We start from the raw sequence: 24,745 nt of genomic DNA, 5'->3' as shown, positions 1-24,745 counted from the left end.
TGCCAGCAGCAGTTGAAATACCATACCTTACATGCTTGTAAAAATCTTTCACTTAGGAAAGAGGGTCACATTTCTTCCATAAAAATCAAAAGAATTCCAGTCTCTTCTCACTTCTGAATTTGCACAGGCAGTTGCTGTGTATATTCCAAAGTTAAATAGCCTCTTCCTTCTAGAGCACAGAGGCAGAGTAGCTTTCATGTTAGATGCCAGCTATTGGGGAAACTGGGGAGGGAGTCTGCTAAACTATAATTTTAAGCTGATAGTAGAGTAGCTGCTGTTCTATTTAAGCCCTGAGACTGAAAAGGAAAGTAACTTGGAAAGTAACAAGTTCTAATTTAATACTGCTTGCTAAATGAAAGTTGTTTTAAATCTGCATCTGCTTCTCAAATTTTTAGGAACTACAAGACCAATAATGCAAAGTAAATACAGTCTTTTGGCTTTTTCTTTCCAAGGAATTTAGGCTGTGAAAGTGCTTCTTGCATTGATGGGATTTTCAGTCTCTTGTCTCATTTAATACAAACTTTCAGTAAAAAATCCTGTGAGAAATGTTCTGTAGTCATTGGGGCTTAGACTTGTGCAGTTTTCCAGTTAAAATGTATCAGGTCAACTCAAGTAACACTTATTTAAGATGTGTTCCAATTCTAGACATTGCTTCCAAACCCAATATATTTGCTATCAGGCATTTTTAGTGGCAACACTTAGAACACAAGCTGGTTTAAAATCATACCTTAATGTTTTCTCGCTACTAAAGCTGAAGCCAAATTTGACTATATTCTGTTTTTAAAGAGGGGTACTGCTACACATACACACATTTTAGACTAGTGTCATAGACTAATATAGTGCTACTATGATATTACAGCTAAAGTCTAGCTGTTCTGCATCTTCACTGTATTTGCTTGAGTTGTACTGATACATGGAATTTTTATAGTTCTGTGATAAATCTGAGGATGAGGGATTTACCAAGAAATTTTATGATTTTATCATAGGTATATCTGAGACATTAATTTCAGAGTCCTGTGGTACTGGGGAAGTGCAGGGTGGCCTTTGTGAGAAGAAGGCTGCCCTGTTCCAGACCCAACTAGGAGAAGTTGGCACAGCAGAGCCCCTCAGCCAGGCTGGTGGCAGCTCAGTGATAATCCTGGAATGGTGTATACCTGATGGAGAAGATTCACACTGAAGGAGTTCTTAAAGAACTGCAGCTCCTTGGAAGGAGCTCAGGATGGAGCAGGGCAAAAAGAGGAGGGAACAGCAGAGAGCACCTGTTACAGGCTCACCCTCCCCCTCATCCTGCCACCATGGAAGGGAGAAGTGTCAGCTTACACAGGGGTAGTTTTAGTCCTCTACTCCCTTACTCTCAAACTAATTTACTGCCATTTCAAAGTAATCTTCATGAAGTCGCATCTCTTGTGCCTCTGATGGTAATTGGTAACTGTTTCTTGTCTTGACCCACAAGTTCTTCCATCAATTTCCCCCCTCCTCATGAAGCAGCCAGCCAAGGTCAGCCCAGCCCTGCCAGCTATTGGTGACATGAGGAAAGCACCACATGCTGAAAGGAGCTCCCCGATTGCTACCCAGCACCAAGTTTATCTTGTTTTGTGCTGTGCTAGTGGGATGTGTCTCAGATCCACTTCCTAAGTGTACCAAAGAACACAAAACCCTCCACCTTCTCAGACATTGCTTTTTAAAAGGTCTGTATAATTTATTATGGAATTTGAACTTTTAGCCATTAAGTTACAACAACAATGCATAACTTGACATTCTTACAACTGTACATACACAAGGGAAAAGACAAGTGCTTAATCCAAACAATGCAACCAAATTAGTTCAAAGTTACAATAAAAGACTGTTTGAATAGTTTTTTACTGACTATCAAATTCAAATAGCTCTCTGCAGGTATATGTTTATAGTAGAAGTAAGTGGCTTCAAAGTTTTGGAGTTAAGCTTCAGACTAACAAAATGATGGAAACTTACTCTGCTCTTCTGGATTAAGGATATGCTCATTTAAAAATGCAGTAATACTATGTTTCAGATGGTGAAAAGGAGCTTCAGGTCCAATGAAGTATAATGGACAGTTTCAGGCAATGCACTCTTCACACAAATACATGCAATTATAAAGGCATTCTATTTTAAAAACTTCCTTAAATCAAGTTTTGCAATGCAGTAGGATATCTGAGGAGAGATCAGGACCCATACTGAACAAAACCAAAAGCCTTCAGCTTGATTTGTGCACTTTTAATCAATTCCAATTCTCAAATCTTCATATCACCTGTGAGAGAAAAGAACATGTCCAGTAAAAATCAGTCTCAAAGACATGTTACAATTTTTACAGGCATTCAGTTAAAAAAATTAAGCTGACATATTCCATTTCAGGAACTGTAATTCACCATGGCCTATTATAAAGCTGCATCCTTTCAACTTACCCAAGGGGACAGTCTTGTTGGACTCTGCCCAACTACAAGAGGCTGGTTGTAGAGGAACCTGGCAGGATGGCCAAAAAACCTGAATGACCATTCCCAAATCAATAGGTAATTAAAAAACAGCTTTGCACACTTGACAAAGGTGTTGCAATGGTGTTTCTCTGTGCCAGTTACAACCTAAACAGGACCAGAATTCCCAACAGGCCAGCTTTGGCAGGAATATACTGGTATGCACTTCATTAAGTCAGCATGGATTAAAGGCATTTCCACTGTAGGTAAGTTATCCTACAACTCCTCCAGCAGACCTCCAAAATCTAGCCCTAATTACTGGCAACAGGCTACTGGACTACATTCACATGCAATGTGGGGGGTAAGAGGCAGGGAAAAGGAGTTACTGCTATCCTATCAAACTTGTCTAGTACATGCCAAGAATCTCCTCCAAGCATTGCTTAGAGCCAAAGAAGAATCCAGTCTAGCAGTCATTAGTAAAAGAAAATCCAGACTTCCCAGTTACATTGGTACTGCAAGTAATTAAACCATGAACATGCTTTTAGATCTGAAATGTCTAGATTTATTTTTGCTTGCTATCAAGTCTGAAAGACAGTTTAGACAATTATTTACTACCAAGTTTTTTCCAGTTTGTCATATGTAGACTATTATTAATAAACTAAAATTTCCAAACAAAAAGAAAAAACTGGAGGCCCCTCTAAGACAGCAATTCATTTTGACATGTCCATAGCTTGTTTGTTTTTTTTGTAAAAAAAAAATTAAATCACTAAATTTCTCCCTAACAGAAACAGCAGCAGTAGCAAAGCCATACCAATTAACACAACACTAATAAAACTTATTCCACAAAAACCAGCATCCCCTAGGCCTGCTAGGGATTTTTCCCAAGTGATTTATTCAGCATCACCATTGAGGGGCTTTAGACTTCCTGTGGGCTTTGCAATTTAGCTTTTTGTATAATACCACAGGAATGTCTCCAATAAGCAGCACTCTGCCTGATTACAGCAAAATCTAACAAAGGGACAGAAGTGTCCAAGACAAGTTCCTGCATGTGTTACATAAACCGTGCAGCTAGGAAGAGAAAAGTGATGAGGGGCAGAGGGAGGCAGCAGGAGCTCACAACACACACAGCTGCAGCTCCCACACTAGGCAGGACATGGCTGAAGCAGCAGAGGTGAATTATAGCTTCCCCAAATGGAAGTAAAGGGAGTCACGAGGCACCCACCCTACAAAAAGGAGTGAGAGGGTGAAAAAATCACTCATTAGTTCTGACCTTCATACAAGCTTTTGGTAGGTAGTGTTAGAAACTAGCAATACCAGTTTGATCCAATTTAGTGGGGATCCAGATCAGCAAAGTCTGTGCACCTGTATTTACCTATAGCAGCCTACACCCGTTGACTCAACAGATAAGCTGGAACAGCAGGTCCTATGCTTCTTGTTTCTGAACTTCTCTTGCTACAGTTTTAAGCTGCCTAGATTGTCTTTTTCCTGCTCTGTACTTTTCATCCTACCTCTCTTTTTACTAATGCATGTCAGCGCTTTGACTGAGGTCAGACTAGTGATTCGCTTCGGATAATTTTTGTCATTGTGCTTCCAAGGAGAGCAAACTGCTTGCTGGAGCACTGCAATTCGGCCTTTTGTCATCACTCCTCAGCAGCACAGCTGGCCTCACCAGACTTAACTATATCAAAGATCAACTATGTGCAAACCTATTTGACTGAAACAACTGTAACTATTTTTGTGAATGACTGAAATGAAACAGGTGCAGTGCCAGCATGTGAAACAGTCCTCAGGAGTCTTCACACTTGGATATTTTTTTAAGTCAGCACACACCAGATTTTATAAGCACGCTTTTAAGTTTGCAGGTTCCTTAGCTTTTCTCCCATTTTTCTGCCAGATCTCAGATTTAATTCTTAAGAAAAGCTTTTGGTTTTATAGGTATTACATAAAAGCTCAAGTACTTACCACAATTCTCCTCTCCAGAATGAATGCTGTGCTGTAGGTATCAGCAAGACACAATCCACAGACTGACAACACTTCTCTTGATAACTTCTCTTTTGGTTCCTCCTTGAGCTAGAATTTAAACCCTCTCAACATTTACTACATCAATGTTCAGTTTTGTGTTAAAGAAGAGGGAGAAGACTTAGTTTTTAATATTGAAGAGATAGTTAAAAAGGCAGTTCTGGAAATGTTGATAAGCTTCTTTTGGAGACGAAGGTGTCCCTACACATTGTCTGCTTTAGTTGTGGGTTGTTTATTTATTTGTTCAGTTTTGGAGATGGCTGGTCAGTCATATTCCATTCTCATGTGCTTCTTGTAAGATAAAGGCATCACAAAAACTTGCACCTGCTGGTGACATCAGAACTACAACCTGACAGTTTTCCAGTAAACCTAAAAGTTATACGCCTACAGGGAAGAGGCAGATTTTTTTAAGTAGGTATTAACAGGAATTTTTTTGAAGGAAATTTAAGGTGAAACATCTGCTCTGCAAAGTAGAAGTTCAGATTATATTTTCCCTTCTGTCATTTCTGGAACATTCCTTTTAAAATTAAAAAAAAAGTTATTGCTTCTATTGAAGCTCAATGTAAGTTAGAAAAAGAATTGCATATTTTCTTAAAAACATTCCAAATATACATTTTAAAAACAAAATGCACTCTAAAACAAATGTCTAGTGAAAGACACTGTTTTAAGCAATCTGTAGCAACAGCTTTACAAAAGAAAATTGAGGAATGTAGCATATTATTTATAATATGACAATGCTAAAATCCTAAACAATTCACTTAACACCCTTAAGTAATGTTTTAAATATACATATTTCTTTACAAAACAGTTTAGCAATTCCTTATACCACTTACAGTATATAAATATTTGAATAAGAGGTCATAATGGGAGATGCCAGGGTTTATATTTTCTCTCAGATGCTTCAGATGTTTTAAGTGTTTTACTATAAGGCACAGTACTGCTAATCTAAAAGAAAGGAATAAAAGCTAATGGCAAACCCAGTCAAAACTCCTAATGTGGAATATCCAAGAGAATTCCAGCATCTCTATGCAAAGGAAAATAAAAGCAAAACAAACCCAACCTTTGTATTTCTTAAGAAACGGTTTCAATTTGTACCTAAAGTGGGTCAGGATGGGAACAGGAGCAAGAAGAAATTATGTAAATTCTTATAAATAGACTAATAAATATATTTTAGCCATAATTAGCCCTTTACCTCTGTTTTAAGATTGAAAGAGGTAACCAGTGTGCATATACTAAATGTCTACATGCTCAGCACGTGAAGACCACCTAGCACAACCTATTACTCCCAAATTCAGTATAGAAAGCTAGCAAGATGGAAAAGGTTTCCTTTTCTCAGCATCCACTCTGAGTAGAACACATTACAAGACAGAATAAGCATTTGTTACATGTTGCAACCAGCAATTTTTCCATCACAAGAAAAGGATATGCAACATATCCATTAAGTTATTTGATTACTTCAAGGTTAATGTCTTTTCTGAGAATATTCATCTCCAATTACAACAGTTCAGAACTTTCAGAACATTTTAATAATTGTAGCTTGTAAGTGTTCTCCGTGTGTACATACTGAATGTAAATAGTGCATCCAAAATATTTAACCATTACACATTCTACATTATTTTCACTGCCTAGTCTTCATCTTTGTTACAGCCCTCTGGAACACAATGACATTGCAACAATGCTTACAGAAAAAGGGTTATTGCATTTTTTTTTTTTAGGATGAGACATCCAGAGGAGATTTTATAAAATCCTCCTGTGTACAAAATTCTTAGTTATTAGCCCTTTTGGAACACCAGCTAGAAAAGTTTGAAAGGTAAAATAATTTACATTGTTATTTTTTTCTGTTCACTAGACAAAAGTCCATACTAATTAAATAAAAAATAATAGTTCTTCAACAGTCTATTCAAGATATCTTCCATGAAGCAGTTCAGTGGGAATTTCCATTAGATAGATGTTCTCCATGTCGGTTATTACTGGCATCCACATCTAGAAATCAGGAATTAAAAAAAATTGTCAGTTGTTTTACCATTTTAATATGCTTTATCTGTTACATTAATCCATACTCTGGCTAAAAACTTCATACTCATATATACCTCAGGTTCTTGAGATTCTCTGGGTAATCCTCTTAAGACACTGCTTACATCTTTCTTTCACTCAAGTCCAGTTATTTGCTGCTTGACAGAGTTCCTTGAAAATCTGCTTGTATTTTTTGAAGACCAGCAGTGACACCACTCAGTCCACTCTGCACTGCAGTACTAACTGCTCACACCAATTAGAGGAGGGCTTCTAGTGCAATGTCTAGTGCTAAGATTTGTGCAGTGAAACGCTGAATGACTTACCAAGCAATGCTGTGGTTTCCCCTGCATCCTCCTTTAAGCTGGTACACTGCAATACAGACTCATTAGTGGAGGAAGCTGACAATTCGCTTACTTCGTTTCTGTCATCATCTTGCAAAGCAATACTCAGACTTCCGACTGAAACGCTGCCACTTATGGATTCAGGTATTGGAACTTCAAGTACATCTTCAGGGTCCCCCTTCAAAATTAAACATATTTAACTGTCACTTTTGTCTACCATCAAACATCAACATTCCTCCATGTCACCTTTGGTAACCTCACCTCAATGGAAAAGACCATTTTTTTAGCTATTACATGTGCACTCCTGGGAATAGTGTTGATATTGTCCACTTTCAAGGTTATTGTCTGACTGCAAGGAAGAAAGCCGACCAAAAGAAAAGCCATTTCTCCAAAGCCACCACAAAGCCAAGAGCAGAAACAGGAAGAGTCCACCCAGTAAGCCTTTCGGAAGGATTACTTCAACACTGTAGCAACAGTATTGCTGAAGGCTAGGAGCAGGCTCAGAACATACAAAGTCCCCACCAAGGAAACCTATTGATTCTTTGAGTTTGCAGAAGTCTCCAAGATCTGTTTTTGCACTATAGTAGTTGGCCACGTTTTTTTTTTTCTACTAGGTTGAGCGAACATTTACATCAGAACCAAATTCTGTCCTCCTCTATCTCCAGCCTAACTTTAAGTCAGTTCCAAAACCACTGGCTTCTCACTTTCCAGGAATGCAACATCTGCATCACAGGCAAAGGGATCTATTTCACCTGTAGTATAGCACAAGCTATACAACTCTGAATTAATTTTCAGAATGGATCCAAGTCCTGTACATACAGTTCTGTTTCTACAATTAAACAGACTACCGTCATTGCCATAGATATACTGATGTTAATTATACATAAGCAATCATATTGCAGTTTAAGTAGCTATTCTTTTTGCTTACTAGCAAGTATTTTTTCCTTCCTCGAACAACTAGCAAAGGCCCATCTTAAAATTTAAGAAATTCTGGGCTGATTATTTCTTTAGCATCAAATCAGCATAATTGAAAACATACTGAATTTTAATGAGCTATAGACATGATACAATTGAACACAATCTTTACATTTGCAGACGGGAGGGGGCATTAATGATTTGGTTTCCAAAACTTAAACAGTTAAATAAGCATTGAAACTACAAAATTCAGTAATGCTCTCAAAATCAGTCAGACATGCTGAAATGCAGTTCTTTCTCTCATAAAAAATAGCATAATGAAGAACTAGACCACTGAAGTCTGCTCTTTACACAGGCCATGTCATAGGACTTAGTGCCTTTTTTCTACTTCAAGCCTTTAAAAACGTAAAAGCATCTGAAGTATTTGTTGTCCATAACTGAACTGAGCCTTGAACCTCTCTGCAGAAGGTTTAGTATATCTCTATAAGGCTGCACATTCTTTTCTGTAGGTTCAGAGCACAGTGCTGAGAGAAGCTGCCTTGCTCTTTGCACTTCTTTTCTTCACATCAGTAAAAAAATTCAGGCAATCACAGACTAGACTGGGCAACCTGGATTAAGCTGAAAACTAAGCTCAAAGAAAATTCCTGAATGGTTTCCCACATTATTAGCTTCAATAAGACTTGAACGACTGATGTAAACACAGGATCCATTTACCTCATTTCATTAGAAAAATGAACTGGATTTCTCTATTTAACATAATCCCACTCAATCTACTTTCCAAAAATCATTTTAGCCAAAAAGCAGAGGAGTTATTACTGTTCCTGATTGGGCTCAGTATCAGTATCCTCTGCAACAGCACAAATTCAGGGAATATAATTATTCTGAAGGTGCCAGTATTTCAGTTTCCAGCCTGTATTCAAAAAGATAAGTCCTTCTGCATATGACACAAGATACATCAACCCCAAGAATTCAATGTGGGCAGAAACCAAGCTGCTAACATAACAATCTTAAAGTAGCAATACCTATTCCACATGGCAATGAGATTATAACTCCCAGGTAAAGTCTGACTTAACTCACAGAAGCATCAAAATCTGGCATATACATATTACATAGCAAGAGTATTGTCCCCTTTAACAAAACAAAACAGTAATTCCTAACACTCTTCCACAGATCTCGTAAGTCTCTGCAATGAAGTAAGAGAAAAGGTAGTCAAAACACAGACCTAGTGTATGAAAGGAAAGGCCCTGAAACCAAAAAAACAGCTCTATTTTCTAGACATCTCTGTAGATCAGTAGGAGATAAGAGAGGTACATTCTTGCCTATAGCAATTTAGTGGAACTCAAGACTATTTATCAACAGTGACTGAGTAACCTACCCCATGTGTCTTCATCTCTCTTTTCTGGTGCTGTCAGAAAGAAATGAGAGCACATCATTTTCTCTACTTAACCAATTTCTGGTGAAAGTCTTTAGGAAGGTTTTAAGTACCAGCTCATTTACAGAGATAATTCATGGGGCATATGTGGAAGTACACAAACATTCTATGTAGAAAAACTATAATTTCTTCCTCTGAATCACGTTCTCAACAACATCAAATATATGTTCTAGATTTATTTAATTCAGTTATATTTTTGCAGCCTGAGCAAACAGTCTCACCTCTGCTTCAAATTCCCTAACATCATCAGCTGGAGATAGAAAAAACAGGTTATCAAAGAAGATTCATAAGCTGCTCAATAAATTTAAGTTCTTGCCCATAAAATTCCCTTATTTTCTGGTTCTCATTCAATTACTCTTTGCATCTTTGCCCAGCTTCTCAAGTCTTATCAAATAACAGCTGTTCTCATTCTGAACAGTTACATGAAGTCTTGCTTCCTAGACTGTACTTCTACTTTGAAGATTAAAGTAGTGTGCAACATACCCAGTATCCCAGAGCTTTGATAACATCTAGTTTACACATTGGACAAGTTCGGTGGTCCAAAAGCCAAGGATCAATGCATGTTCTATGGAAGATGTGCCTAAAGAAAAGAAATGCTCTTTAGAACTTATCATGAAAGCCATACACCCCTCCTTCAAACAGTGTGCAAGTTAACACATTAAAAATAAACCTTTCCTTTATAATCTTGACAATTAGCTGCTGCTAAATTTACTAGTACAGACATGGTTCTGGAAACTTTTGGTTCATGCCAGCTTTCTGAAGAGGAGATGCTAATAACCACAAAGACCATGCATTTATCAGTTCAACAGTGTACAGTTCTAATTTAAGCAAGCTCTACTTCACCCCTACAGTTCTCCCAATTGCTCCCTTGCCCCCACATACATATGAAGTGCTACATGGTCTCACAGTGCCCTTCAACATTTAACAGGCCATACAAATTGCAGCTTCAGCTCTGCTACCAGAGGTTCAGAAGAATTTATAGGAAATTCATCCCATTTCTTCAGAAAAACATGCTAAAGAGTAAAGAGTAACTATGACAACTTACTTGCATGGCAGAATTCGGACAGTGTCCTTCAGTTTGTAGTTCTCAATGCACACAGCACAGTTTTCCACATCAACATCTAAACCCTAAATATGACAACATATTTAAGTGTATAACATTCACAGTCATTACAGAAAAAGCTTTGTGTAATAGCTAGCTTCAAAGAATGCAAAATATATCAAATGGTATAGCAAATAAAAAAATCTACCTCATTTAATTTGAGATCCTATCAAGAGGTGATTTGATCAAGTTATCAAATACTAAAAGCAGCCAAACCCAGATTTTCTAATTTAAATAACTATACATGGCATCCTAAGTAATTCAATAAGTCTTACACATTGGCTTTGTTCATGGTAGCACAGGAATGTTTCAGTTGAAGGTAGCTATAAGATGAAAACACTTTAAGAGATCAACACAAATCAAAGTGCGCAATCTAATTCTGAATTAGCAGTCCCAAAGATTTCCAAGAGCAGAAAGAGATTTTGGGGGTTGAATCCCACAAACCTCTTCTTCACCTTCTTCTTTCTTCTACCACATCCTAGCAGATATTCCTTCATAGCCAGAAGAGAACACAAGTATGCAATTTGCGTTTAAAACCTTCCTCCAAGTTCACACTAGACAGAACATAATTTCCCCACTTCCACTTTTATCTAAGGGTTCAATATCATTTCTAACAGGTCTTACTGTCTTCTTGAAGCCATACTTAGAGTTGCAGTGTAAATATGATGGATAGCTCCAAATACAAGAAAAATAGTCTAATTTTAATTGGGCTGCATAAATTCTAAGTATTAGAGACAGTGGGGAAACTCCTCTGCTTTCATCCCCCAAAAAATTAGTATTTTTGATTTACAACTTATCAAAGCACTTCAGTTTCAACACAAACATTTAAACTAATTAGTTCTGCAAGGAAACTTTCAGGTTCAAGGCCAATATTTCCCTCCTTTGCATGCTATCAATTTACACAATTAATGCCTTAAATTCCCAAGTAAATCACATTAAGACTGTTTTTTTATGTAAGCAAAGCTAAGAGAAGTGCTTATTCTCTAACAAGTTATTTTTTATTCTGTACAAGAGGCAAAATCCAAGCACACCATATGTAGCACATACTCAAATGAGTGTCCATTTTACAATAATCCCATAAGCTTCTCAGGAAAAATCTACGTGATAGTAAATACACTTTTAATATATGACCTATTTTTAGTTAAATATCTCAACCTCAAGTGGGGATAACAAAAGACTGTACTGCATCACAACAAAAGAAACAGACTCTTTTTACAAGGCTAAAATGAAATATTCAAAGAAAAAATGTACATTGACAGAGCAAGACAGGACAAATGTCCAGAAAATTTATATTAGTTCATGAAAATACCTCTGCATCAGTAAGTTACATAAATTTGCTGATAGCAGGTTGATTCAAATCACATTAATGAGATCTACCACACACAAAAGCTCTATTTCAACAGAGAGATTCTAACCTTATCTCATTCTACTCTTCTTAATGAACATGGCACTCATAGGAATAATCAGCATATTGTATAACAGCAAATTTCCCCATTTTATTTACTTTAGTCAAGTGCCTATTTATTGGAAGGAACTCCCGGTATACTGCAAAAATCGCACAATACAAATCTTATTTGGAGGATCTTATTGAACATCAATTTTAAAAGCTGTTAACATCTTTTGTGTGGTTTTTAACACAGGTTTCATCATGACCCTTCTACATCCCTTTCTTCCTATGCTGACGTTATGCTTTGATAGTGCTTTACACAAGCTTGGGTTCAATTCCATCTTTCTTGATCTCTAATGTCACCATTGTATGAATATCCCTCTGTTCACAGCTTGAATTATATGCTAAACTCCATCAAAAAATAATCTAATTAAAAGTAAGAAATATTTGTAAAACACTATTTAAGCAGGTTGAAAGCGTTGAAGGAAAAGGCAATGAAGTTCAAAGACACTTTTAGGATTTTTTAAGTTTCAAAACTGATTTACTAAATGAAGGACATATCCTCTGTAGCATATGACCTGAACAGAAACAGCTTCTGCTTAGACTACTGCTTTTAAAGTTTTTACATATCAATGTCCTTTCTCACTTTGATTTTATTCATAGACTTAAAAATAACCTAATCCTTGTTTTTTATCTCCAAGTAAATCAGTCCTTAAATAAAAACTCATCAAGTAAGACAAGGGTTGAGGGGAAAAAAATTCCTATGTAGCAGTAGAAATCTAGTCAGAAGCTAATTTTGCATCTAGGATCAGCACTCCTGAAACTCCAACTAAAATATTTTCTTTCAAAATGTTGGCTTTTCTACTTCAGTTATTCTAATACAGCTGAGTTTAGGCCGTATGCTGTCAAAGCCAACTTCCTGAAAGCTGCTTTGATTTTTAGATTAGCTATATTTCATAACATAGAAATATATTCTAAAAAATTTATGCTTCAGGTTAAGCCTACACAGCTCCTTAATATATTATATGTCAAAAGACGAAACAAGTGTTTTATTTTTAAAAGCTTTTTATATTTTTAAGGCCTTCTGATCAATAAGGTGATGAATGTTCTTTTAAGAAAACAGAACATTACATCAGCTGCAAGAACTGTGCGGAAGTATTTTGCAATCCACTCGTTGATGTTTTCAAGTGCTGAAAAGATAACAATGTTTCCTCATCTCTACAGCACCAGTCCCCCATACATTCTGTATAACCAGATATTATTTGCAACAAAGTAGCCTTAATTTTCTGAGTAGTTCAAATTTGACTCCTTAATTTTAAATTCTGCCTTTTAAGCATAGGCCCTGACATTAGCCTAGAATGGTATGTCACACTGCAATTATGTTGTGGTAATTTTAGTTTAAATTCTTTGAAAACATTACAACCATTTTTAAAACTTACAGCAAAAACCAGAGACACTGAATTACCTTTTCTCCACGTTTCACCGTATGCAGCTGAAGCTGGCTGATGGCTCTCTTGGTTTCTTTTCTATGTCCCTTGAAATAACATTTTAAGTGTTAGTATAGACAGTAGTTTCAGGAATTACATTTCCAAGCTTATAAATACTTTCCAGGTGGATTACCGAGTCTTCTAAATGCATCTAAAAAATTTAATGGATCTCTGGGCAATGAATTAGTTTATGAAATTTTTCCAGCCATCAGACGTTCAGTAAGCTGCACCCCGAGGCTCTGTAAGCACCATGCTCGCAGGAGCAGCCCCAGCCGTGCGGGGTTAGCCAAGCGCACCGGCAGCCGCAGTCCCGCATCCCGATTGCCCTGCCGGCATTGAGGCCCTTCCCACACAGGAAAGCTGAAACCGTGTAGGCTTTAGAGGCAAGCAGAGCTGTAACAACAGCCATATAACCAGACCTTCCAGTTAGGCAAGCCCACGAGCAAGCACACCGTACGTTTTGCAGCAGCCTGGGAGAAGGTGGAATCCTGCCAGGCAGCCTACAGCTGACCACCAGGTCAAAAGGCTGCTTGTAGCTATTAATACTTCCCCTCAGTTAAACACTGTCTCCTGCACTGGACAAAGCTTTGCACTGAAAGGACACATTATGCAAAGGAGATGACAAGAAAGGCTTTACAGACGTGATGCACCATACTGGACTTCTGTGCAGTATAATTATGCTTAGAGGGGAAGCGAGAAAAGAAAGCAGTACTGTAGTCCAAGACAAAGTGCTAGCTACTGCAAGAAACTGAGAAACTGAACACTCCCAGTTGACAGATGACCTGTCTAGCAGCAACCCTCAGTAAAGAAATATCATAAAGGAATAAAAACCCCAAACCCACAATGGCAGCTTTTCTCTGTAATAATCACGATGACATATATAATTTTACAAATGTATAGTTCTGAAAATTGTTTTTTGATTTTTAAATTTTTATGGTGTTAAAGATAAGTGGTCTGAAAGGTCCCCCAGATGGGAGACAAAAATGGACAAAACCAGCAGCAGAAGCCTATTCCACCTTCTCAGGGTATTCTGCGCAGTCCTGTTTTCAGGAGCGAGGAGATCTTCTATAATTTTACTGCTAAACTGATATGAGAATAAATCTTAAGATACCCATCTTCATCTTCAGTTAGCAGGTACACTGCAGCTTGCTTTAAAGCATAACATATTTAACTCAAAAGTTTTAGTTTTAATTGAGTCCATAAGCCAAGCAAAACAAGATCTGGGTTAGAAAGCAGCTTTTTGTTTGCAAAATTCCTTTAAGACTCTTAATAATACATCTCGACTAATATCGTCAAAACATTTTCCAACTTTGCATCATTTTTATTTTCAATGGCTATTTTAGAAGAGAAAGAATTGAGAAAAGGGCATAACCTTCTAATGCTAGACAGTTTCATTTATTTAAGAGGCATTCAGATGACAAGCACTGGCAAAATCTACTGGCATTTGGATGACAATAGCAAAATTCTATTAAGAGTCTGCGGCACAAGTTTCTTAGAAACATCACATTCACATCCTTAAAACTAAAGTACACAATATGATGCTTCATAAAGCACGTGAAGTTTTCTCTGTGTGAACTATTTAAAAGGCAACAGGAAGAAGCAACTTTCTTCACCAAACAACTCTTACAACACAGAAATACATCCCTTTTCTATAAATACTTCTCAAAAATTTTCTTTTCCCAAAAGTATTCTCAGAAAGTTAATGCTAAGATTTAAAACTTAGTAAAAAGACTCTAGGAAACCAAAATTTCAGGGAGACTACAAGGTTAACCAATACAGAAGTCCTGTGTGTTATCCTCAGTTATTGAAAAGAGAAATTAAGTATTTTCCTAGAAGAGTCGTCTAAGTCCTAAACAGAGTTCAGACTTCTGAAAGTGAACAAAAATCCCTTCCTTCCTCCCCCAAAGCTAGAATCTACATCATCAAGGAAAAGGCAGAAGTCCACATGCTAAGCACTAGTTGAAGGAATTTTTTTTCTTGAACTGAGGATAAAAAAAAAAACCAAAACCTGCAAATGGTAGAGCTGCTGCTGATCATGGAAGAAACCTACCTGCAGTAGCTGAAAAGCAGAGTTAAGTGCCATTCCTAAGGTATTTTCAAAATTCAGATGGATTTGCATCCTAAACAACTCCATATAAATTGCTCTCTTGATTGCAGGAGTCCAAAGGTCTCTTCCAGCCTAAACAGTTCTATGATTAAGTACTTTCCTCAGGGGAAAAAAAGTAAAGCTGGATTTTTTTTTCTTGTAAGTACAGAAATGTGAGAAGGGCAAATAAGGAGCAAAATTACTCCTTCCAAACCTCCTCAGTACTCTTACTGTTCTCAGTACCTTGAGTAGCCCAATCACATATGCACCTTCTAGGGTGCTGTAATTCAGTAACCCTACACTGGAGTTGTAAAATTACAAGTACCAAAAGTAGTTTTCATAAAGCTTGAGAACTAAAAATTCTATCCTGAAGAACTTGTGGGCTTTATAAGAAAATTTTAAAAACTTACCATGGTCTCTTTCCATTAAAAAAGTCTGGTTAGTGAACATAGTACTTTCAAAATGAAAATTACTGAAGAATGAAAATAACTTTTCATGTCAAAAGGAAGGAAGTTCAGTTAGGTGACAGATCACATAAGAAGCTGCTGTTGACAAGTGGCTAAATGTATTTCTCATTACTTCATATGAGCATCTAATAATTATAACTAGTCAAACTCGTGATGCCAATTAGCATAGTGCTTATTAGGCTCATTGACTGTTGCTGAGCAGCATTCACAGTCAGCAAAATAGGAAGAAGGCACAGATCTTCAAGAACACCCCAATAAACAATCAAAGTTAGGCAAGTGATTTGACACAAGAAGAGGGTAAATACTCTTAAGTGTCATTAGCTCCATTTACCTGGTTTCCAAACTGTGATCCCGTATAGAGGAAACGCTGTATATAGTAAAAGATGAGCCAAGCAAGGGATATAATCATCATGGTGATGAACGCGATGGCTACAAACACAACTGATTGACCACTAATGTATTCCTGCACGTGCCGTGTGCCAACAACAATACTCATTGTTACTGGAATCCCTCTTCGTACTGGCTCCAATATCTCTATTCCTTTTGGATAGCCAACCATTATCACCACAGTATTTCCTGTTCCTGTTGGAGGGAATAAAAAAAGGAAAAAAGTCAGTAATCACAGTAAAAATGTAGGCGTTCTTGCTTGAGGGTAATTTGGCCTCTTTAGTTAAGATCAGCAAGAAAAGTTATAGGAAATCCTCCAGTGCTTTTTTTCAGGCATAGCAGAATTGATAGAAAGTTTACTGGTAAAGAATCCTTTATTTACTTTCAAAAACTCTCAAACACAAGATAAAGTTCAACAGATGCATCTTTACTTGTCCAAGACCTACAGTCATCATTCCACAGTGAGGTAAGTTGTGGAACCATGCAAAAAACCAGACAAGTAACACACAACCCATCTCAAAGCAGTTTAAGTTCTAGTTTGCAGCTCAGGAACAGCTGGTCTTTCATTTGTCAGCGTGGGAATTTTAGCTGCAGATGGAGACAGTATGTGAACATCACAGAGAGACACTTCAATTTAGTTTGAATCTGAATCTATAGCCAAATTACACTGGATATATAAACAAAAGATAAAAGTATTCATATATTTAATAATAAATTGAATAAGAAATTATTTTAAACATTGAAATACTTACAGATTCTTTAATACTAAATATTCAAAATGTAATGAGACTTCATGACAAGGACTTGTCAAGAAATACTTTGTGACTCTTTTGGGAGCAGTGAACAAAAGGATTTTTCTAATGTATTAGAAGTCTAGAGCTCTCAATTCATATGAAAGAAACCAAATTTCAAAAAAAACCCCAAAACCTTTACGCAACATACTACCACCAAAACGAATAAGATAATTACAAGACCAACTAGCAAAATCCAAAGGCCTCTGTGACTGGTGTTTTACTCCATTTTTTTTTCTGGAAGAATACCAAGTATTCTCAGAAATACTGGGTTACACTGCAAGCAGTGTAACAAAAAGTTGAATTACATATAACTCCAAGTATTACAAAACAAATTACAGATAAATACACCTATTAAAAATGTCACATTTTCACTGTTCTATTCTATTTCTATTTGAATAGTTCTTACTTTGTGTGTACCAACACTGCTGCCACCTTGGTAAGTCACAGCTTCATAGTTTACTTTGCTCTCCTACCTCTGAGAAAAAGTGAAACTAGTCTTGATTCAGAGAGAAAGGAAGAAAAAGAGAGGGGTTTTCCTAGCTGAAAATCTAAAGCTGTAATGTTACAGCTACCTTTTCTAGATTCACAAAACACTACCAACCTGCAACAAGACCTCCCCCTGAAGGGTTAAAGCCTTTTTCTCTTCTGGCTGTGTAAGATTCCTTACAGAGAAGCTATGCCAGAAGAAATGGCTTCCTTATTTATAGCATCACATCAAATGGGGATTTTCAAAATTCAAAGCTGCATTCTGGCCTCAGCCACCTCTGCCTACTAAGACAAAGAGTTATTTGCCTGAACTATTTAAACCAAATTCCTTTATTTGAGGAAGGAAAAAAAGCTGTCAGGCTGTGACAGCTTTTCAATCTGGCCGCTCTGCTATCAAGTTTGCAGAAGTTTCACTTGTGTATGTAGAACTCTTCCCTCCATAAGGCATAAATAGTTTGGTGTGGATGAAAACTAAAGGTTCCAGGCATTAGCTGAACAAACCTCCCTTCTCAACTTCACCTTAACACTATCATCCCACCTCTGGTCACCTACTCTAAGAACCATTACACCTGTGTCTGCCAGATCCAGACCCAGCAAAAAAGTGGATTTTCCTAATAGGGTTACAGTAACATCAACTTGTGCCTCTCCTCAGGCACCCCAGTCTGCTCACCGGCAACACCCACCCCATCTATGTTGCCTTGCTTGCTGGGTGCGCTCGGAGACACAAAGCAGTGAGGCTGCAGACAGACAGACAACAAGCACCCAGGCTACATTAATCAGTCCTGCTCACCAACAACGTATTGATCCACATGATACCCCAAGTCCAAGGATACTACAACTTGGTTAATTAATATTGTTCTTCTCTCTGAAACAGCACAAAAGCACTACCAGAGAGCCTCATGAAACTCAGAGAAGACTGTGAAACACTCTCTGCTCTCTGACCCTGCACAACTCCACAAGGAGTTAGCAAGAAAAAAACATATGAAAGTGGGAATTTATGTTACATTGCTAAGAACTGCTATCCCCATACCTAAATCAAGAAATTAGGTCCTGTGTCTTTCACCATTTTAAGAGTTACAAGTAACAGGAGGGGTGCCTAAGGATGGCCAGGGAACGGTACAAATGTGTTGGAAAGATTTATGTGGTTTCATCCAAGCTTAAGGAAGAAAAGGAAGTTTCAAGATTAGAGGCAGCCTGGATTTTTAATCAGTAAATTTCCACTTCAATCCTGAAATCTTAAATCAGTTTAATCCTGCTATCTGATTCTCTGCACTATTTCTAATGATGAAGTGTTTAAAAATTCCCACAACAATAAGTATTGTCCTTTTCTGCTTTGTCACCAGAATACCCAACTATCAGACAGTTATTTCCTTTAAATGAAAGACAGGCTACTTTTGCACAATGGCTGCTAGACAGTGTGACACCTTCCACTTTCAGAATTTACATTTTTAAATAAATACCCATTTAAAGCATTTTAACAGTTCTAAAGATTTGGTGATGAACCTGCCATAAAAAAATACATGCAACTAAATACAGAAGCCTTGAAGGTCATGAGACAGAAGGGGAAGAAGAGAAGAATAATTGCAATCCAAGATTACAAAAGGAACAAGAGCAGTCCCAGAGAAGCAGTTGCCCTGAGCAGCCTGTAACACTAAGGGTTTTAACTCATTCCTTGCTAATTTTAGCCTGCTGTTCTGAAACTCATTATTCAAAGACTGAAATGATGGTGAGTCATTCCATCAACTTCTTCAACTGCCACACAACTCAGACACCTCAAATCACATTTATTAAAAAAAACTTCAAGTGTAATATACATGCATCTACTGAAAGCACGTTGTATTGGCTTTGCCTTTCTATAACCTTCTAGTTTTACAATAAACAATCACATTTTTACTCTGCTAGAGTAAACAATTTTTTTTCTAGGTTTGATTGATGCTTCAGTGAAATTGGGTCCACTTAAAATTTGGTGGGTGCTTTTTAACATTATCAGGGCTGGCAGATCCTTAGGATACTTGCAAAAAAGGGCAAATTTGGCACTCTGAAGATGAAGGTATGTTTCCTGCCAGTGCAGACAGTTTTACTGCTATGACACCCAGTATTTTCTTGCAAAAGGAAACCAGCACTCTACAAATGAGGAAGAAGTAGGACAGGTAGAGTTCTTGATTGCAGGCACACCAAACTACATTTATTCCCATTCATGCTTAGAGATTAAGAAGATATTTTTCTGTCATCCAGAAACTGATCACAGACACACCCTTCTTTTTGTCCTCCTGAGCAATGTCAGAAAGCTCCCAGGGTTCCACCATCTTAGTAAAAATGTTTAAGGTCAGTCCATTGGTTCATTTAAGCATAGGCACCTCACTAATACTGCCACAACTAACAGTAAATATTCTTTCCAGCTCCTGTTCTAAACAAATGCTAACAGTACACTAACAATCTCATAACAAGCTTTGTCTTAACCATCTACCTCAAACTCACCTAATGTCTGGTGCATGCTGTATTTTCACCTGCCTCAAGGAGGATATATAACCTCTGGTACACATACTCTTTCCACCTGAGTTCCAATACATATGCACTTTTATCTATAAGACAGATATAAGCAGTTACTGCTTCTTCTGAACAGCATTACCAGCTCAACATCATACAGTCATGTATAACTAAAGCTAGCCACTGTCCTTTCAGCAGTTACAGTACCAGAAACTTCCTGTAGAAAACAGCAGTAATACAGAAATTATGCACCATTGGAGAATCCTGAGTAGTCCTGCAAGCAGTGTAACAAAGAGTTGAACTACATGCCAAAATAACTCCAACTCTGCTGCTTTGGAAATGCCAAGAACTTATAGAATTGTGAGCACAAAGTAATTTACATCTGTTTTGTCCAATACATGTGCATTAAAAAAAACATGACAATGAAGGAAAGAACTAGTTGGATGTAGGTTGGCAAATCAAAGACCATTTCCATTATGTAGCCAGTCATACACTCAAATTAAGTCCCAAGCTTCCCTTAAATCCACAAACCATGAATTAAAGCCCTAATCCAGACCTACCTCAAACTATTACAGCCACTGCCTCCCATCCCTGTGTGTCAAGCAAAACCGCATTTCATTCCATAGTCCACAATAAGGTAACTTATGTTCTGGTCAGGATCACCAAATCCTAGCTTGGGGAGGACACATAGATGGTTGGGTGCCCAGCACAAAGTATAACAGGAAATCTACAGAACCAGGAGACTCTTTTTTCTTTCCATTGCAATATACCTCTGCTCCCCCTAACTTCTGAACTAGAACTGAGCCTCTGACTCTCCTTAGTCTGGTCTCTACAACACTCTGCACTTTGCCTCTCCAGATTCCTCTCCAAACCACTCCCAGCTAATATTTAGGTACAATATTTATTTTGGCTTTGGAAAGCAATTTGAAGCTTCTGTATTGCATTAAGTTCACCATCATCATCAAAAATGAACAGAGTTAGGACTGCCTTCCAAGTCTGTAAAACTGAAGTCTGAATTTATGTAGTTCAGATTCAGTAAATGAAATACAACTGCCCAAGTAATTTGGGTAAAATGAGAGGTTTTCAATGGAAAAATCTTCTCAGCCACACATGAAATTGTGTCACTATTACTTTCCTCGAGGAGAGGAGTCATCCAGCATTTTGAACAATGTAATTTGGACAGAGAGCAAAGGCCTGAAATGAGACACATCAGTAGAGTCACATTTGCAGAACCTTCTTTTGGAAGAAGGGGCAGGATATCAAGGCTACACATTGAAATTCTCAACTCTTTTATTCCAAAACTTTAGTTATAATCCCTACTCACTGCACTCATGAAGATTACAAGGTGAAAAATACAGATTATTTGGAACATTTGTCCTTTTTTAAACACTTTGACGCTAGCTATAAGAAATAATTTCTCCACCTAATCAAAAACCTTTCTTTTTACTCAGGGTGAAACATACCTAAAAACACCAAAAGACAACCAAAAAATAGCACACATGTATCACATACGTCCCAGAAAATTCAGAGGCTAGGTCTTCCAGGAGGGGAGTAAAAAGACGGCACTGAGATCACAAAAGCTGTCTATCACCTTCACATAATTTGGGCTGCATCTCTACCAGCCATATCCACTGTTCCATCTCACATCATTTTCAGTGCCACTAATTGCAAACGCATTAAGCGGATTTTACTTATGCATGTAACTCCACTCCTTAGTAACTGCACTGCAGATTTCCCAGAGTATTTATCCTCAGCACTCCTCCCAGAAGGAAAGCTTGCTTCCTTATGCGCCAGTTCACAAATCCCTTCACAGAAATGAAAATGTAGATCCTGTTAACTATAGCTTTACCTTGCACATTCTTCCCCACCAGTCTTCCACAGACCTTTCCATCATTTCCCTTCAAATAACCTAAGATTTAAAAGACTAACAGGATCTCTTCCCTTTATTCCCAAAGTGCACTGAAAGTGTTTAAATATTTGCATGTCTGAAAGTGTCAACCATGAAACAAGCTTTTATGACTACATCACAGTTCATAATTATATTGCAATATATTGTAATCCCATTCAAACAATTGTAAGGTCAAACCAGCTTTTATGAAGTCAGTATAAATACAAATCTATTATTGTATATATGCACTATACTAAATCACACTCTCGACATAGGTGGAACTTTCATCAGCAACATTCTGCCAGTTCAAGGAAAAAAAACCCAACAAGCAGTCAGAGAGCACTTCTCTTTACACCACTGGCAGATGTAACTGTACTAGTGAAGTCCAAAACTGAGTATTAAACCCAAGAAGGTCTTCTGTAGCACAAAGATGAAAGCACAAAAAATTTTTAAAAAAATTATAAAATAAGCAAAATGGGAGAAGCAGAAAAAAATTCAACAAAACAGCAAATAATACTTACGAGATGTTACATGGGGAATGGAGAAGAATGAGGGGAAAAAATTGTACTGATTGGCCAATATAGGGTGAAAACAAAAAAAGAAACTTGAGATGAAAGCAGTATCACACAACAAAGTATCTTAATCACCACCTAGGATCAAAACCAAAGGTTCATTTTATCTAGCATCTCACCTCCACTTTCACAGTGAACTAAGAATACGAAATGGGCCAGGCTGATCTCAAGCAAGCAGCAGGCTAAGAACAACAATCATGATTCCAACCTCCCAGTTGGTGCCACTGGGTATTCCAAGAGGAGAGACGTGTTTTCCAATAAATAAATCACACGTGCAACAGAGCAAGAGCTCCCTAACTGAGATTTTCAGCTGACTACACTGAGAAAATAAGTTTTTTTCCCTTAGAAACACATTATGGGTTTACTTCATCCAAGTCACTGGTCCATCCCGTCCTTAGAACTAGCAATGAGAGCCCGGGCACTCATAAACTCAGTGTAGCAAAACCATATGAAGCACACATTTACAGAATTTTTTACTTAGTTTGCCTTGTCTTCACATCCTCCTCTAAAGACCTTCCAGTTTCTCAAAAATCTACAAAAGTAAACAGATTTTACTGCCAAGTTTTGAGGCTTTTTTCATCTCTTTGATTTAAGCATTTAATATTGTCATAACCGTAAAAATTCAGCAAGTCTTTTGTGTCATAGCCCAAGCGGGGACTGCGGTGACAGAACATCTGGATTACTATCTCGGCAAAAATCATAGAACCTCTCTGCAGGCTACACAGCAGCAGTGGTACGCTGAGACAAGCCAACATCCTTCTCCAGGATTCAGTTTTCCCAATACATTTGCGAGCGTTTAAAGGATTACCTGATGCTTACACCTCTCACTCGCAACAGACCTGCGCAGGAGACGACGATGAAGCTAATACAACAAAGCCTGTTCTAAAGCTATCTTCAAATAGCTACAGCTGTACCTTCAAAAGCACCTGAAGGCATCTTCGGGATATCTGCTGCGTTTCAACACGGCCTGCAGAAAGCGGCCTGTGACCGCTGGAGCCATTCTGCCAGAGGGTACCAGGTAAAAAGGTATCGCTAAAGGAAATCCAAGCCTCCCACCCCAGTCTGCCACACGACTGCCGGTCCCGGGGGCTGTGCCGCATTTCCTCCCTGACGCCCGGCCCGTAACTTGGGAGACAGAAAACGGTCCCAGCTTTTTCCCTAGCATGCCTTACAGGGAGAGAAAACAAAATCCCGGTTTTCTGTACCATTTTTATAGGGATTTCTGCCTCCTTACAACCCCATTCCTCACCGCGCAGAGCCGCATCACCGATGCGGGCCGGCGTTAGACAAAGCGATCCCCCCGACCCCTCGGCGAGCGCGGGGAGCTCACCCAGGTGGGACATGGAGACGGTGCTGTTGCCGAATCGGGCCTCGTTGTAGATGACCACAGCGGCTGCCCGCTTCCGCGCCGCGTTGGTGACCTTGTCCTTGAAAGTGCAGCCGCCGCGGGCCACCAGGGCGATCCAGGTCGGCGGGTCGCCCTCGGGGGTCCCGCGGCCACCGGGAGGCAGCGGCACGTCGTAGTCGGTGTCGGGGGCGCAGCCCTCCATGTGGCGGGGCGAGGCGCCGCGGGGAATGCCCACATGGCCCCGAGCGCTCTCCTTGGGCGAGCTGTCCCCGTAGCGGCCGCTCTCCGTGCTGCCGTGCACCGTGCGGTTGCTGAGCGGCTCCACGTAGGCCGTGCTCACCCACGCCGTGTACCACTCCAGCGCCCGGGCGCCCGCGCACGGCGGCGGCGGCACCCCCAGCGCCACCAGCGCCGCCGCCACCAGAGCCAGCCGGGCGCGACGCACCATGGCCCGGCCGCCTCCGCCGCGGACAGGAGAAGCGTGCGCAAGCCGCTTGGCCACCGCCGCCGCCGGCGCGCTCTGCCCCGCGGCCGCCCCGCGCCGCGCAGGTACCCGCGGTGCCGCCCGGGGCGGAGCCCGCCCGCCGCGGCTGAGGGGGAGCAGGGGGCCGGGCCAGGCCGCCCCGCCCCGCGGCATGCCGGGAGAGGGGGGGCGGCACACAAGGTAGGCGGGCGGGGCGAATGGCGGCAGGGGGTTTGGGGCCGCCCCGGCGTCAGCTTCAGGATCTGAAAATCAATTGGGTTGGAAAAGACCTCTGAGATAATCGAATTCAACCTATGATCGAGCACCGCCATATCAGCTAGACCATGGCACTCAGTCCCACGTCTAGTCTTTCCTTAAGCACTCCTAGATCAGGTGACTCCACCGCTTCTCTGGGCAGCTCACTTCAATGTCACACCCTTTCTGTGAAGAAATTCCTCCTACTATCCAACCTGAACCCACCCTGGCGCAGCTTGAGGCTGTGTCTTCCTGTACTGTCGCTGGTTGCCTGGGAGAAGAGGCCGACCCCCATCTGGCTACAACCTCCTTTCATGTGGTTGTAGAATGGCAAGGTCTCCCCTGAGCCTCCTTTTGTCCAGGCTAAACAAACCCAGCTCCCACAGCTGC

General features: G+C 39.3%; 1 protein-coding gene and 1 non-coding gene across 3 annotated transcripts; both read right to left on the bottom strand.

Moving 5' to 3' along the window:
- Window positions 1-202: 202 nt before the first annotated feature.
- Window positions 203-24,142, bottom strand: RNF149 (ring finger protein 149). Of its 2 annotated transcripts, XM_030971841.1 has the most exons (9): window positions 23,620-24,142; window positions 16,007-16,257; window positions 13,101-13,169; window positions 10,192-10,274; window positions 9,630-9,726; window positions 9,090-9,119; window positions 6,782-6,977; window positions 4,389-6,428; window positions 203-2,266 (listed from the first exon to the last, which is right to left on the bottom strand). In XM_030971841.1, the coding sequence occupies exons 1-8, from the start codon at window positions 24,083-24,085 to the stop codon at window positions 6,370-6,372; spliced, it is 1,251 nt and encodes a 416-aa protein (XP_030827701.1). In that variant the 5' UTR covers window positions 24,086-24,142; the 3' UTR covers window positions 203-2,266; window positions 4,389-6,369. The 2 variants fall into 2 exon arrangements, with proteins under 2 accessions (XP_030827701.1, XP_030827709.1); XM_030971849.1 differs by lacking the exon at window positions 9,090-9,119 and having other exon boundaries at window positions 204-2,266.
- On the bottom strand, window positions 3,967-4,078 carry LOC115911922. The gene has a single exon (XR_004061320.1). It is a non-coding gene; the product is annotated as a small nucleolar RNA SNORD89 (small nucleolar RNA).
- Window positions 24,143-24,745: the final 603 nt, after the last annotated feature.

The sequence above is a fragment of the Camarhynchus parvulus genome, chromosome 1 (assembly GCF_901933205.1).
Source record: "Camarhynchus parvulus chromosome 1, STF_HiC, whole genome shotgun sequence".
NCBI classification, from domain to species: Eukaryota; Metazoa; Chordata; class Aves; order Passeriformes; family Thraupidae; genus Camarhynchus; species Camarhynchus parvulus.
The sequence above is the reverse complement of the archived record's forward strand: the minus strand, read 5'-3'. Positions and strand labels throughout refer to the sequence as shown.

Coding starts and splice junctions, on each gene's coding strand:
- RNF149 (XM_030971841.1), bottom strand. CDS start 24,085: ATGGTGCGTCGCGCCCGGCTGGCTCTGGTGGCGGCGGCGCTGGTGGCG. Junction 16,258..23,619: donor CGTCTCCATGTCCCACCTGG/GTGAGCTCCCCG, acceptor TCCCTCCAACAG/GAACAGGAAATACTGTGGTG. Junction 6,978..9,089: donor GAGAGATGAAGACACATGGG/GTAGGTTACTCA, acceptor TTAATTTTGAAG/GGGGACCCTGAAGATGTACT.